The sequence below is a fragment of the Saccopteryx bilineata genome, chromosome 6, assembly GCF_036850765.1.
Source record: "Saccopteryx bilineata isolate mSacBil1 chromosome 6, mSacBil1_pri_phased_curated, whole genome shotgun sequence".
NCBI lineage: Eukaryota > Metazoa > Chordata > Mammalia > Chiroptera > Emballonuridae > Saccopteryx > Saccopteryx bilineata.
In genome coordinates this window covers 29,970,759-29,986,360 of record NC_089495.1, presented here as the reverse complement: position 1 = coordinate 29,986,360, position 15,602 = coordinate 29,970,759, and the positions used below count along the sequence as shown (strand labels likewise).

Genomic DNA, 15,602 nt, shown 5'->3' with positions numbered 1-15,602 from the left:
ATGGACCGTGGTTATAAAGAGCACTTTATGAATTTGACTCCAAAGGTAAGGGAAGTGAAGGCAAAGATAAATGAATGGGACTACATCAGACTAAGAAGTTTTTGCACAGCAAGAGAAACTGACAACAAAATAGACAGCCAACTAAATGGGAGATGATATTTTCAAACAACAGCTCAGATAAGGGCCTAATATCCAAAATATACAAAGAACTCATAAAACTCAACAACAAACAAACAAACAATCCAATAAAAAAATGGGAAGAGGCCTGACCTGTGGTGGCACAGTGGAATAAAGCATCGACCTGGAACACTGAGGTTGCCGGTTCGAAACCTTGGGCTTGCCTGGTCAAGGCACATATGGGAGTTGATGCTTCCTGCTCTTCCCCTTCTCTCTCTCTCTTTTTCTTTCTCTCCCCTCTCTCTCTCTAAAAATCAATAAATATATATATATTTATTTTTTTGTATTTTTCCGAAGCTGGAAACGGGGAGGCAGTCAGACAGACTCCCGCATGTGCCCGACCGGGATTCACCCGGCATGCCCACCAGGGGGCGATGCTCTGCCCATCTTGGGGCATCACTCTGCTGCAATCAAAGCCATTCTAGCACCTGAGGCAGAGGCCACAGAGCCATCCTCAGCATCCGGGCAAACTTTGCTCCAATGGAGCCTCAGCTGCGGGAGGGGAACAGAGAGACAGAGAGGAAAGAGAGGGGGAGGGGTGGAGAAGCAGATGGGCGCTTCTCCTGTGTGCCCTGGCCGGGAATCAAACCCGGGTCCTCCGCACGCTAGGCCGACGCTCTACCGCTGAGCCAACCAGCCAGGGCTAAATAAAATATTTTTTAAAAAATGGGAAGAGGACATGAACAGACACTTCTTCCAGGAAGAAATACAAATTGCCAACAGATATATGAAAAGATGCTCATCTTCATTAGCTATTAGAGAAATGCAAATCAAAACTACAATGAGATACCACCTCACACCTGTTAGATTAGCTATTATCAACAAGACAGGTTATAACAAGTGTTGGAGAGGCTGTGGAGAAAAAGGAACCCTCATCCACTGTTGGTGGGAATGTAAATTAGTACAACCACTATGGAAGAAAGTATGGTGATTCCTCAAAAAACTAAAAGTAGAACTACTATATGACCCAACAATCCCTCTACTGGGTATATACCCCCAAAACTCAAAAACATTGGTACGTAAAGACACATGCAGCCCCATGTTCATTGCAGCATTGTTCACAGTGGCCAAGACATGGAAACAACCAAATTGCCCTTCAATAGAAGACTGGATAAAGAAGATGTGGCACATATACACTATGGAATACTGCTCAGCCATAAGAAATGATGACATCGGATCATTTACAACAACATGGATGGACCTTGATAACATTATACGGAGTGAAATAAGTAAATCAGAAAAAACGAAGAACTATATGATTCCATACGTAGGTGGGACATAAAAATGAGACTCAGAGACATGGACAAGAGTGTGGGGTTACGGGGGGGGGGGGTAGAGAGGAGAGGGAAAAAATATTTTTTTGAAAGATACTGCCAAACCTCCATGGAAATTTTACCAGCACTGCAAAAGTTCCCCTCTCCCTGCACACTCCCCAACACAGTGTGTTACCAAACTCTGATCTTTGCCAATGTAACAGGTGAAAGTGGTATCTCGGTTTTATCTTATTGTAAAGGTAAGTTGTTTCTTGCTTACTATTTTTATTTTCCTTTCTATGAAATGTCTGCCCCGTATCTTAATACAGAATTTTTTGAGTAATAATACATAGTGCTTCATATCACGTGGTTGGATTAGTATCCTCTCTCCATTGTAGTGGGATTGTAAAATGATTTATCTTTTCAAGAAAACAACTTGGCAGTTGAACCCACTTAGTACTCTCTGTTCAAGAAATAAATTATTTTAGTACTTCTCTATAATATGTCCATCTGTCAGCCAGAGCAGCTCCAACATGTAAGAGGAAAAGCTACCTGACATGGTTTCAGAGTCACAATAGCTCCTTTGTGTATACTTTATAGCACTTTTTACAGTTACAGGAATGAGAATTTTAATAGGAGTTACTCCTTTGTTTTAAAGCATTAAATTTAGTTAAAATATGTTATCTGAGGGAAAATATTAAACATCAGTTACCAAAGCCAACACTTTACATTGCTTTGGGACACTAATTAAGAAAAAAGTCCAGTAAGCCTTAGGTCAGGCTACCCCAACCTAGAGGTAAGGAATGCTGGTGACTCTGGCCAGTTGGCTCAGTATTAGAGCATTGGCCTAGAGTGTGGATGTCCTGGGTTCGATTCCTGGTCAGGGTACACAGAGTGACAATCTGCTTCTGCACCCCTCCCCTTTTCTCTTTCTCTCTCTTTCCCTCCTACAGCTATGGCTTGATTGGTTTGAGCAAGTTGGCCTCAGTCACTGAAGATGGCTCCATGGCCTCTACCTCAGGTGCTAAGAAATGGCTCAGTTGCTGAGCAATGGAGCAATGGCCCCAGATGGGCAGAGCATCGCTCCCTAGTGGGCTTGCTGGGTGGATCCCTGTCAGGGCACATGTGGAAGTCTGTTTATCTGCCTCCCCTCCTCTCACTAAAATAAAAAAAAAAAAAGGAATGCTGGTGGCCTCCAGGGCTGAGAGTGGCCCAGGGCTGACAGCCAGTGAGGAAACCAGGACTTCAGTCCTGCAGCTGCAAGGAACTAAATTCAGCCAACAAACTGAATGAGCTTGGAAGTGGAGTCTTCCCACAGCCTCCGGAAAGGAACACAGCCTGCACCTCCAACCTCCAAGGCCATGAGCTAACAAATGGGTATTGTTTAAAGCCACTAAATTTGTGATTTGTTCGGCAGCCATAGAAAACTAATACAGCACCTTGTCTCAGTCAAAAAAAAATCTAGCTGTTTTGGTATTCCACTGATCAATTAAGGCACATTAAATAAAATGGTTTATTTGTAAGGTAGAAATCACAAAATGAGGTCTGAAAATTGAAGGGAAGAGAGGTAGGGAAAGGGGCCCAGGAAAGCTGTTACTTGCCTCGCTGAGCTGTTGTCTCAGTTGTTCCTCAGTGAGACCCAGTGATCTCATCCCTCGGGCCCTACAGGCAGCTTGTAGTTCTGACACGCTCAAGGTACTCACCCCTTCTTTGGCAATTACCTGAAAGAAACATAAGGAATCGTATTGGATCTTTTGGTTTCGATTTTACCTGATCCCAACATTCCGATTAAGCAGGGAACATACAGGATGTGACGCTTTCACACTGTCCCCCACCTTTGACTGCTGCAAAGGCCGGATACCTATAAAAGCAAGGTGACTTAGGAAGGTGTAGCAGCAGAGATGAAGGGAATCCTGCCAAGAGGTATTAATAATATTAGAGATATTTATATAACTCCTCCTTAATACTCTGTCACCAAAATAATTATTTTCCCTCTTGATTTGCATTTGCCTCCTTGTGACATCTCTACTCTTCCTTTTCATGGCAGCTTTATGATTCATTTAAAAAATATTTCACTTGAAAAACTTCCTGTGTAGCATCTGTTGCATGTCCCAGCGGTGTTCTTTCCCCACAATCCCACACCAACACCCCAGGAGCGCCCCTAACTCTCTGGTCCACAAAACTCCATCAATAAACAACACGGTTTCTGCTTGGTGTGACCCAAAACTCTGATACTTCTGGAACCAGCATTGTTTATTCCAAAGTTCTGAACACAAGCACTGAAATCTGAACAAGGGCCAATGGATCAGTTCTGAGAACTCTGCTCCCTTAGGCAGCTGCTCTAAAGCAGATGATTCAGATTCAAGAAAGATTCTTTCCATTTTTTTAAAGGAGTCTAATTAGTAGTTATAGTGCCTTTATTCCACAGATGTCTAGGCGCTGCTTTACCTCCTGGCATTACGCTTTGCCACCCTTTCATGCCAGGCCAGCTCTCCCGGCAGAATATTTACTTTGGCACCAGCTCTGCGGGGAAAGGAGCAGAGAGAGGGTGGGGTAGAGCCCGGTCCTTGGCATAAGACTCAGGCCTCTACTGAGCTGCTGCTGTTCCTTCCCAGCGGGTCCTAACTGCTGTAGATTAGTGCCAGCAAAGACATCCAAATTACTGTTTGTGATGGCCTTGTCAAGAAAATGGGTCAGAGTACCATAACTCCTAAAATGAGTAGTCAAAGTTCAGGTTGTCATGGTAATGGTTGTATACCACTCATTTTGCCAGAAGCTGTCCACGAGCAGGCCTAACAGAAGATACATACTGCACTTTATCACAAAGCCACCCCTAAGATATCTCCCAATGCCTTGTTAATTCTCTACAGATATAGTTAAGCTCTTACTTCATCATCTGCTTTTATAGACTTTAGTTTCATCAGGAGCTGAAAGCGGAGCAAATTGTTGGTTCCAAAAGGCCGCAGTTCCAGCAGTTTGCAAAGGGCAACCAGCTGAGGTCGCTCTAGGTGCTCCAGAGTTAGCTGGTCCTCAAAGAGTTTGGAAAAGCGAACGATCTCCTTTGTGCTGGGCTTGTGGCCTGTCTGGACCTAGGCAGTGGCACAAAAGGGCCAACGTAAACAATTAAAATGTGTTTCCTACGTAATTTAACCTTCCCAGTAGACTATTTAAAGGGCATGTCAAAGCCTTTATGGATTCTATCTTAGGTCTGGAGAGGGGTCCTGGGGTACAAAGAGGAGTAAAGAAATCTGAAGTTGGTCTAAATCAACTGAAAAATCAGGAATAGTTCAAAAGTTTGACTAATTCTACTGTTCTTCCCACGAAGATCTCAATGTCTCCAGGATATTGGCTGCTTTAAGATAGACATTTTTGTGAACTACTATAATGTTTGCAATTTCGTATCTCTATAACTTAGATTTGCAAATTCAGAGATTGTAAACAATTTGGAAGATCCATGATGACATGCATTTTTCACGGGACGCCCAGCCCAGAAGTATTGTACCAAAGACTAACACCTGTTTGACATAGGATGAAAACTGTGTCGAGGCGTCTCCCAGCTGGGCCCTGTTCCTCCTTGCCATTTCTGCAACTGTTTCTTGAAGAAATTTTGCTAGTTCCAACTTTGCAGCCATTTTCTTTTTCTGTTTTTCTTCCTTAATAGGAAAGGAAAGGTTAATTAATCCTTTGTAAGTACAACTTGGTAGATAAAGATGCAAGAAAAATAGAAAAATAACTGTTACCTTGTTCTTGTTCATCCTTATTTCATGTATTAATATTGTTTTCAGAACTTATCTCTCTTTTTTTGTGACAGAGACAGAGAAAGGGACAGAATGGGACAGACAGACAGGAAGGGAGAGAGAAGCATCAATTCTTCATTGCGGCACCTCAGTTGTTCATTGATTGCTTTCTCATATGTGCCTTGACCAGGGGGCTACAGCAGACCAAGGGACCCCTTGCTCAAGCCAGTGAGCGACCTTAGGCTCAAGCTGGTGAGCTTTGCTCAAGCCAGATGAATCCTGCGGTCAAGCTGGCGACCTTGAGGTTTCAAACCTGGGTCTTCCACATCCCAGTCCAATGCTCTATCTACTGCACCACCACTTGGTCAGGCCAGAACTTACCTCTTTAATCTTACCTTTTACTGATCACTAATGAAGTGATCATAAACATTTAATAGATCCAAAATGTTTCCTCAATGGTAGACTGGTATTATTTAGAATGCGATCCTATTTTCCTTTTAAATTTTATTTTTCAGTTACAGTTTACATTCAACATTATTTTGTATTAGTTTCAGGTGTACAGCACAATCATATACTTTACATAGTGAATCTCTGGATATATCAAGTACCATGCTGGCACCATACATAGTTATTAAAATATTATTTACTATATTCCCTATGCTGTGCTTTACATCCCCCTGACTATTTTGTAACTACCAATTAGTACTTCTTAATCTCTTTACCTTTTTTGTTATTGTTGTTGTTGTTTTGTTTTGTTTTTTAGATTTTATTTATTCATTATAGAGAGGGGAGAGAGAGAGAGAGAAGGGGGGAGGAGCAGGAAGCATCAACTCCCATATGTGCCTTGACCAGGCAAGCCCAAGGTTTTGAACCGGCAACTTCAGTGTTTCCAGATTGACGCTTTATCCACTGCGCCACCACAGGTCAGGCCGATCTCTTTACCTTTTTTACTCAGTCCCCAAGCTCTCTCCCCTCTGGCAACCAGCAGTCTGTTCTCAGTATATATGAGTCTGTTTCCGTTTTGTTTAATTATTAATTTTGTTCTTACTGAGATTTTTTATTTGTTCATTTTAGAGAGGAGAGAGAGAGAAGGGGGGAGGAGCAGGAAGCATCAACTCCCATATGTGCCTTGACCAGGCAAGCCCAGGGTTTTGAACTGGTGACCTCAGTGTTCCAGGTCAACACTCAGTCCACTGTGCCACCACAGGTCGGGCACTGATCTGGTTTTTTGTTGTTGTTCTTTAGATTCCTCATACAAATGAAACCATACGTTCCTTGTCTTTCTCTGACTTATTCCACTTAGCATAATACTCTCTAGCTTCATCTATTGCAAATAGTAAGACTGCATTCTTTTTTATGGCTAGTAGTTCATTGTAACTATGTTTCATAGCTTTTATATCCACTGTCTATTTGATGGGCACTTGGGTTGTCTGAGAGCTTTATAAATAAAATACTATTTCTTAACCTGGTGCAAACCATCTAAGCTGCTAGTTGAGCAAAGCCCTGGTCTAAGCGGCCCTAAAATTTGCTTGGGCCACAAACAAAGAAACCTAGAAAATTAACTCTTGCTAAAGTAGCTTAGAGTTTAAGTAATGTAAAACAGACACAATTTATTATAATTCAATTTGTTAAGTGCTATGATAAATATGAACAAAGCACTACACAGAAGAAAATTAAGTGTACACTCTTAAAACACTATGTTGACCATTATTTGTAAATCTTTCTTCATCATCAGAAATGCAGTGTGGTGGCATTTTCAAAATAACCAGGGCCAGGACTCAGAGGAGTAGAGAGAAACAGGAATATATGTGTTACATATATACATACTTTTTTGAAGTTGCCCATGACAGTCTAATGGTTACCCAAGAATAGCAACCATTGGTTTTTAGAAAGATCTTAAAAGACAGCCCAAAAAAGTCACACAGTGGCAATACCATCATTTGAACCCACTGAGGCATCCATTGCATTCACCATATCCATATCACATCCATATCCACAGGTATATCCATACCCATCCCCCCATCTGTCTACTTACAGAGCATCTACCATGTGTTAGGTGCTGGAGAAAAAAATGAGCAAAAACAGAGATGAATTCCTGCCCTCATGGAACTACTATTCTAATGGGAGAGATGAACACTGGTAATTAAAGATAATCCAGTAATTCCACAAGTGAATGTAAAAGTATAACTGAGAAGTATTATGAAACAGAAATGCCAGTGGTGGGATTCAGCCAGTTCACATCAGTTCGGCAGAACCAATACCTAATTTTTTGTTGAGTTTGGCGAACCAGTTGTTAAAATGGCACTTGTAATCAGGGTTCTCTCTAAGGTGGGCGCCTGGACAGCTGCCCAACGCAATGTGTAAATCACAAATTTACATTCCTTACTCTTTTTACAGAGATAGAGAGAGGGACAGACAGGGACAGACAGACAGGAAAGGAGAGAGATAAAAAGCATCAATTTGCCTGACCAGGCAGTGGCGCAGTGGATAGAGCATCAGACTGGGATGCGGAGGACCCAGGTTCGAGACCCAGAGGTCGCCAGCTTGAGCGCGGGCTCATCTGGTTTGAGCAGAGCTCACAGCTTGGACCCAAGGTCGCTGGCTCGAGCAAGGGGTCACTCGGTCTGCTGTAGCCCCCCAGTCAAGGCACATATGAGAAAGCAATCAATGAACAACTAAGGTGTTGCAATGAAAAACTGACGGCTGATGCTTCTCATCCCTCTCTGTTCCTGTCTATCCCTGTCTCTGACTCTTAAAAAAAAAAAAGCATCAATTCTTTGCTGTGGCACCTTTGTTGTTCATTGATTGCTTTCTTATATGTGCTCTGATCAGGGGGAGGGGCGAGTGACCCCTTGCTCAAGCTGGTGAGCCTCTGCTCAAGCTTGGTGAGGCCACACTCAAGCTGGCTCCTCTGCATCCCAGTCCTGCCCTCTATCCACTGCACCACCGCCTGGACAGGCTCCTTACTCTTTTTAAATATTCATTCACAACAGCGTATTCTAAGCACCTGTAGTAATATTCATTCCATCCATAGGTGGAAAAAATTTGATGGTACTATTCTTGTAAGATTTATTTATTCATATTGTAAAACTTGTTATATCCTTGATTAAATACTACATTTTAATTCCCTCACATTTGTTACTTCAGTAAACAAACATATAACGTAAAGAGAAAAAGTGCCAAACAACCAGGGGTGCCAACTTGTATTGTTTTTGTCAAGTATTATTTAATATTTTTTCATTAATATTTTAAAACTCTCTTATAACATAATCTAGTTATGTATACCACTTTTATTGTTATTTAAGTATTAAATGCATGAAATAATAAACTACCTCTCGGTATATTGTTTTTTTGTACTTAAAACAGTCATAATAAGGGCAGAGAACTGGTTGTTAAATTATTTGAATCCCACCACTGAGAAATGCATGGTATTGGGATCTGATGTAAATAGAATGCTAGCACTCTCATTTGCTTGCTGTCTCTCCTTTCATGGAATAAGAAAGTATTTTCTAGGACTGTGCCCATGATGTGTATATACATCCTTTCAGGGATGAATAGTGTTGAGGAAAAAGGAATATTTAGATAAATCACTTCCTTCGTCCCCCATCTTCCTCTATTCACTAGCACAGTCCTTAGAATGCCATGGTCTTAATTCTAGATCCTGATTATTTTTAGCATAATTAAAAGTAAGTAAATTAAACCACTGCCAGGCAGTTATATGTTGCAATTTTATTTTACCTTTTAAATATATATCAAATCTATCTTCAAGTTTTTATCTCCAATACCATGTTCATAATTGAGGCTTGGTCCTCTCTCTCACTATGATAACAGCATACTAGCTGAGTTCCCTCCCTTGGCTCTGTTGTCTTCAATCCTTCCTGCAAAATGATTTCCTAAAACACAGACTTAATCATGTTACCTACCCCCTGCTGAAATTTACCTTCCATCACTTACCACTGTCAAAGGTAAGGTCTGAATGTCATATGGTGTTAGATGCTTTCTAACCTGACCCAACATATAACTGTTTCTCATCACTTTTAATATATAATTTTATTTAGAAAACTAAATTTAGTGGGGTGACATTGATCAATAAGAGTACATACATAGAGAAAAAAAAGTACATAGGTTTCAGGTAAACATTTCTACAGCATTTTTTTTTAATTTTTATTTATTTATTTATTCATTTTAGAGAGGAGAGGGGGAGAGAGAGAGAGAGAGAGAGAGAGGGAGAGAGAGAGAGAGAGGAGAGGGGGAGGAGCTGGAAGCATCAACTCCCATATGTGCCTTGACCAGGCAAGCCCAGGGTTTCGAACTGGCAACCTCAGCATTTCCAGGTCGACGCTTTATCCACTGCGCCACCACAGGCCAGGCTCTACAGCATTTGACCTGTTGATTATGTTGTGTACCCCTCACCCAAATCAAATCCTTTTCTGTCACCTTATATGTTCTACCATTGATCCCCTTGTAGTCCAACCATAATGAACCAATCAGTGGTCTCTGGGATGTCATACTTTTACACCATTAAGCCATTTTAAATGCTATTCTTTCTATCCAAAATGCCTTGCAAACACTCTGGTAAAATTCTACCACTCTTCCACAGTTACCTCTTCTGCAAAACACATCCCAATCAGATTTAAAAGTTGCCCTCTGTCTACTCATGATATTGTGTTCATAGCTTTATGTCACTGTCTAGGAGAGTGGCACAGAATAAAGTGAATGGAGCAGCTGCCTCAGTTTTCTAGCTCGTCACCTTCACAGTGACCATCAAATAAGGACACCCTCTGGCCTGACCTGTGGTGGCGCAGTGGATAAAGCGTCGACCTGGAATGCTGAGGTCGCCAGTTCGAAACCCTGGGCTTGCCTGGTCAAGGCACATATGGGAGTTGATGCTTCCTGCTCCTCCCCCCCCTTCTCTCTCTGTCTCTCTCTCCTCTCTCTCCCTCTCTCTCTCTCCTCTCTAAAAATGAATAAATAAAAAAATAAAAAAAAAAAATAAGGACACCCTCTTCTCAGAGATTACTCATAAGCATTCATGGGTCTGTTTGACTGAATAAGTCATGCCTGCTGTTCAGCTAGACACTGCAATAACAGTTGGTTTGTCTGCTTTATTTTTCAACAGTTAACAACAAAAATATCAATGGGTAGAGGGTACCGAGAGAGAGCAAGGGACAGATAGAGACAGACAAACAGACAGGAAAGGAGAGAGATGAGAAGCATCGATTCTTCATTGCAGCATCTTAGTTGTTCATTGGTTGCTTTCTCATATGTGCCTTGACTGGAGGGCTACAACAGAGCGAGTGACCCCTTGCTCAAGTCAGTGACCTTTGGGCTCAAGCCATCGGGTCATATCTATGATCCCACACTCAAGCCGGCCACCCCATGCTCAAGCTGGATGAGCCCGCGCTCAAGCCAGCAACCTCAGGTTTCGAATCTGGGTCCTCGCGTCCCTGAGCAACATCCGGCACATGATCCACAAGAACAAGCACTGACCAGCTCTGCATGTGGCTGCCACCCACAGGGCCAGTGCCACCTGTGCAGGGAGAAGCCCGTGAAGGTAGGTGCAGAGGGAGTGCCTGGCCCCACCTAAGCACACCCCACTCCACGAAAGCAATACAGGTGTCAGCTGATTTTCTTTTTAAAAAAAAATTAGTCTGCCCTGGCCAGTTGGCTCAGAGGTAGAGCGTCGGCCTGGCGTGCGGGGGACCCGGGTTCGATTCCCGGCCAGGGCACATAGGAGAAGCGCCCATTTGCTTCTCCACCCCCCCCCCTTTCCTCTGTCTCTCTCTTCCCCTCCCGCAGCCAAGGCTCCATTGGAGCAAAGATGGCCCGGGTGCTGGGGATGGCTCCTTGGCCTCTGCCCCAGGCGCTAGAGTGGCAGAGCCACGCCCCAGAGGGGCAGAGCATCGCCCCCTGTTGGGCAGAGCTTCGCCCCTGGTGGGCGTGCCAGGTGGATCCCGGTCGGGCGCATGCGGGAGTCTGTCTGACTGTCTCTCCCCGTTTCCAGCTTCAGAAAAATACAAAAAAAAAAAAAAAATTAGCCCTGGCCAGATAGCTCGGTTGGTTAGAGCATTGTTCTGATGTGCAAAGGTTGCAGGTTCCATCCCCAGTTCCCCAGTTAGGGGACATTCAGGAACAGATTGACGTTTCTCTGTCTCTCTCTCCCTCCTTCTCGCTCTCCCTCCCTTCCTCTCTCTCTTTACAATCAACAAATAATTTTAAAAACATTTTTTAATTAGCTCAAAATGGATCACAGATTCAAATGTAAAACTCAAAACTATAAAAAACTTAGGAGAAAATCTAAGTGACCTTGGATTTGGCAAGGGTTTTTAGATATAACACCAAAAACACAATTCAAGAAAGAAAAAAGTCAAGTTGTACTTCATTAAAATTTAAAACATTTGCTCTGCAGAAGACACAGTTAAGAGAATGAAAAGACAAACCACAGCCCTGGCCAGATAGCTCGGTTGGTTAGAGCTTCATCCAGAAGTGCAGAGGTTGCCTGTTCTCTGGTTAGGGCACATGCAGGAACAGATCAATGTTCCTGTTACTTACTTTCTCTCTCTGTCTCTCCCCCTCCCCTTTCCTCTCTCGCTAAAATCAGTAAATAAAATAAAAATTAAATTAAAAAAAAAAAAAAAAAAAAAGACAGCCTGACCTGTGGTGGCGCAGTGGATAAAGCGTCGACCTGGAATGCTGAGGTCGCCGGTTCGAAACCCTGGGCTTGCCTGGTCAAAGCACATATGGGAGTTGATGCTTCCTGTTCCTCCCCCTGTTCTCTCTCTATCTCTCCCTCTCTCTCTCTCCCCTCTCTCTCTAATAAAAAAATGAATAAATAAAATCTAAAAAAGTAAATAAATAAATAAATAAAATTAAAAAAAAAAAGACAAGCCAAAGTCTGGAAGAAAATATTTGCAAAACACACATGCATCCAAAAATATACAAAGAACTCTTAGATCCCAACAATAAAAAACTGAACAACCCTATTAATAAGTGGGCAAAAGATATGAACAGAACCTCCCCAAAGAAAATATATAGAGAAATGGTAGGCAAATAAACATATGAAAAGATGCTCAACATAACAATGAGATACCCCTGCATACCTATTAGAATTGGATAATACTCAAAGCAGATGATGACTATGTAGAGCAACAGAATTTCATTCATTGCTGGTGCTAATGCAAATGGTATAGCTACTCTGTAAGACAGTTTATTGATTTCTTACAAAACTAAACATACTCTTACCATATAATCTGGCAGTTGCACTTCTAGGTATTTTTATCCAAATGAGTTGAAAGCTTACATCCACACAAAAACTTGCACATGGATATTTTTAGCAGCTTAATTCCATAATTGCCAAAAATTGGAAACTACCAATATGTCCTTCAACAGTTGAATGAATACATTGTGAAACATCCATACAATGAAATATTATGCAGTGAAAGGAACCAATCTGAAAACACTAAACACTGTATGATTCCAATTATATGATATTCTAGAAAAGGCAAAACTATAGAGACAGTAAAAAGATCAGTGGTTGCCATGGGTTGAAGAATAGAGGGAGGAGGGACAAACAGGTGAACCACAGGGATTTTTAGAGAAGGAGGACACTGTAATGGTGGATACATGATGCATTTGTCAAAACCCAGAAAACTATACAACACAAACAGTGGACCCTAGTGTAGAGTATAAGCTTTAATTAATAAAATGTACAGATATCATTTCTTATAAAAACTTCTCTAAAAACTGAAGCTTATTAATTATTTTGAAAATTAAAAATTCCCACATACCTTTTTGGATTCACTTTCAAAAGTTGATGGCAACATATCTGGGAAGAGTCTCAGAAACACTGGTATTAAGAATTCCATGAAGGGTACAATTATGAACACCATAAATGGAACCAAGCGGAAAAAATCAGCACAAGTCCTCAATAGCTAAAGAAGTAAATGCATAGGCAATATTCATTATTTTAGGATGCTCCCCCACCACAAAATAAAACTAAAAAGCCTGCTTTGGCTCTTAAAGTGTTAAGAACACAAGACATTTTCTGCAACTGTTTATAAAATGGAAAGGTTGAATTTTTCTCTCTATCATAGCTATGAAGTAATATTTATGGGATATCCTCAAGGAACTCTGACAATCAAAACATTATTGGCATCTCTTTAACTTTCATCTAACTTAGGGGTCTGGACTTTAACAACATAGTGTCTGTTAAAAAAAATTTTAATGCATATACTTAATATATTAAGTTTGTACTTCAGATGCACAGATCAAACCTGCAGCCTCTCAACTCCTTGGAGAGATTAGAAAACACAATTAAAACTACTCTATAGGCAAATATATACGAATTTTAGGAATTTTGCCTAAAGCCATATAACAAGTTAGTTGCAGACAAGTAAGAAACTCAGTAAGAAATTCTCATTCTCACCATCAATTACTATTCTTACTTTGGGATTTTTTAAATTAATTTTAAGTTGAGTTTAAGACTTGGTTCCTAAATAGTTTATTTTAACTTTACATTTTTTCTTAAATATGATGCTTGCCTACCCTTCGTCTCTCTCGTCTGGTCAGCACCTGTCCGTGCAACAGCCTCCAAATCATTCTGGCAGCAACTTTGGTGTCAATCCAAAGCAAATGGAATCCATTGTAATAATATTTCAGTTCACCCATAATTTTTTGTCTGAAAGATTGCTTTTCTTCCTTAGTCTTCATACTAGTTTCTTTTGTGGGCTGACGGCTTGTCACCTGTAGTTTTGGGGGGGGTTGCTCCAGCTGAGGTTTACCAGGAACTTCTTGTAGCCAGCAAGTTGATGTGTGTAGCTGTTGTATTATTCTAGTTTGTAAATGAAGTACTTTATTGCCTGACTGACTAGGATAGGAGTACTTGCTTCTATAACTCTTCATATATGTTTTATTTAAATGGGAATCTGGCAAGTGAAGAAATGCAAGTGATGGGAAATAAGAAGAGCAGGTAGAGAATCTGGAATAAAGAGCAACAAACTATTAAAAACTTAAAAGTTAAAGAAATAGCTTGACCAGGCGGTGGTGCAGTGGATAGAGCATCGGACTGGGATGCAGAGGACCCAGGTTCAAGACCCCAAGGTCGCCAGCTTGAGCGCGGGCTCATCTGGTTTGAGCAAAAAGCCCACCAACTTGAACCCAAGGTCTCTGGCTCCAGCAAGGGATTACTCGGTCTGCTGAAGGCCCGCGGTCAAGGCACATATGAGAAAACAATCAATGAACAACTAAGGTGTTGCAACGCACAATGAAAAACTAATGATTGATGCTTCTCATCTCTCTCCGTTACTGTCTGTCCCTGTCTATCCCTCTCTCTGACTCACTCTCTGTCTCTGTAAAAAATAAATAAATTAGCCCTGGCCGGTTGGCTCAGCGGTAGAGCGTCGGCCTAGCGTGCGGAGGACCTGGGTTCGATTCCCGGCCAGGGCACATAGGAGAAGCGCCCATTTGCTTCTCCACCCCTCCGCCGCGCTTTCCTCTCTGTCTCTCTCTTCCCCTCCCGCAGCCAAGGCTCCATTGGAGCAAAGATGGCCCGGGCGCTGGGCATGGCTCTGTGGCCTCTGCCTCAGGCACTAGAGTGGCTCTGGTCGCAACATGGCGACGCCCAGGATGGGCAGAGCATCGCCCCCTGGGGGGCAGAGCACCGCCCCTGGTGGGCGTACCGGGTGGATCCCGGTCGGGCGCATGCGGGAGTCTGTCTGACTGTCTCTCCGTTTCCAGCTTCAGAAAAATGAAAAAAAAAAATAAATAAAATAAAATAAATAAATTAAAAAAAAACAAAAACAAAAAAAAGTTAAAGAAATAGATACTCTATCTCATTAAAATAAAACAATAGTATTTTAAAGTAGGTGATGTTCCTTAGTGAATGAAATATAACTATCCCTGTTGAAGAACAGTAAGCTTTATGGTTGAATAATATACTCTATGAGAAATATAACTGTTATATTAAACAGTAGAAACTCTGTGACTATTCATTTAAAACTCTAATAGCAAATATTTTTCTGCCAGCGTTATGTTAGAAAGTTCTATTTATTATCGGAAAACAGGTGGAAGACTACTCTACTGACAACAGGTATATTATCTGAATAAAGCAAGGTCCCTTTGGGGGTTACCAATCACATAAGATTGCATTGTCTATAGTGCCCATGGATTCCCTCAAATGAGCAGCATTTACAGCCGAAAGCCCTTCACCTAAGATTCCTAAAGAACCTTAGGAATAAGAACCAGAATTGGCCCTGGCCGGTTGGCTCAGCTGTAGAGTGTTGGCCCGTGTATGGATGTCCCAGTTCCATTCCCACCAGGACACACAGAGGAAGCGATTATCTGCTTCTCCACCCTTTCCCCTCTTGCTTCTCCTTCTCTCTCTCTCTCTCTCTTTCTCTCTCTCTCTCTCTCTCTCTCTCTCTCTTCCTCTCCTGCA

At 41.8% G+C, this 15,602-nt stretch overlaps 1 protein-coding gene across 5 annotated transcripts in view; it reads right to left on the bottom strand.

Annotated features, from left to right (window-relative positions):
• LETM2 (leucine zipper and EF-hand containing transmembrane protein 2) overlaps window positions 1–15,602 on the bottom strand; it is a 33,546-nt gene that overhangs the window by 14,855 nt on the left and 3,089 nt on the right. For 4 of the 5 annotated variants that reach the window (XM_066237212.1, XM_066237214.1, XM_066237215.1 and 1 more), the window contains 5 exons: window positions 13,712–14,144; window positions 12,955–13,098; window positions 4,946–5,083; window positions 4,319–4,519; window positions 3,032–3,151 (listed from right to left, as the gene is read on the bottom strand). In XM_066237212.1, coding sequence (XP_066093309.1) covers window positions 3,032–3,151; window positions 4,319–4,519; window positions 4,946–5,083; window positions 12,955–13,098; window positions 13,712–14,144 — 1,036 coding nt within the window. The remainder of the gene's footprint in view (window positions 1–3,031; window positions 3,152–4,318; window positions 4,520–4,945; window positions 5,084–12,954; window positions 13,099–13,711; window positions 14,145–15,602) is intronic. The other variant, XM_066237216.1, reaches the window with a different exon arrangement.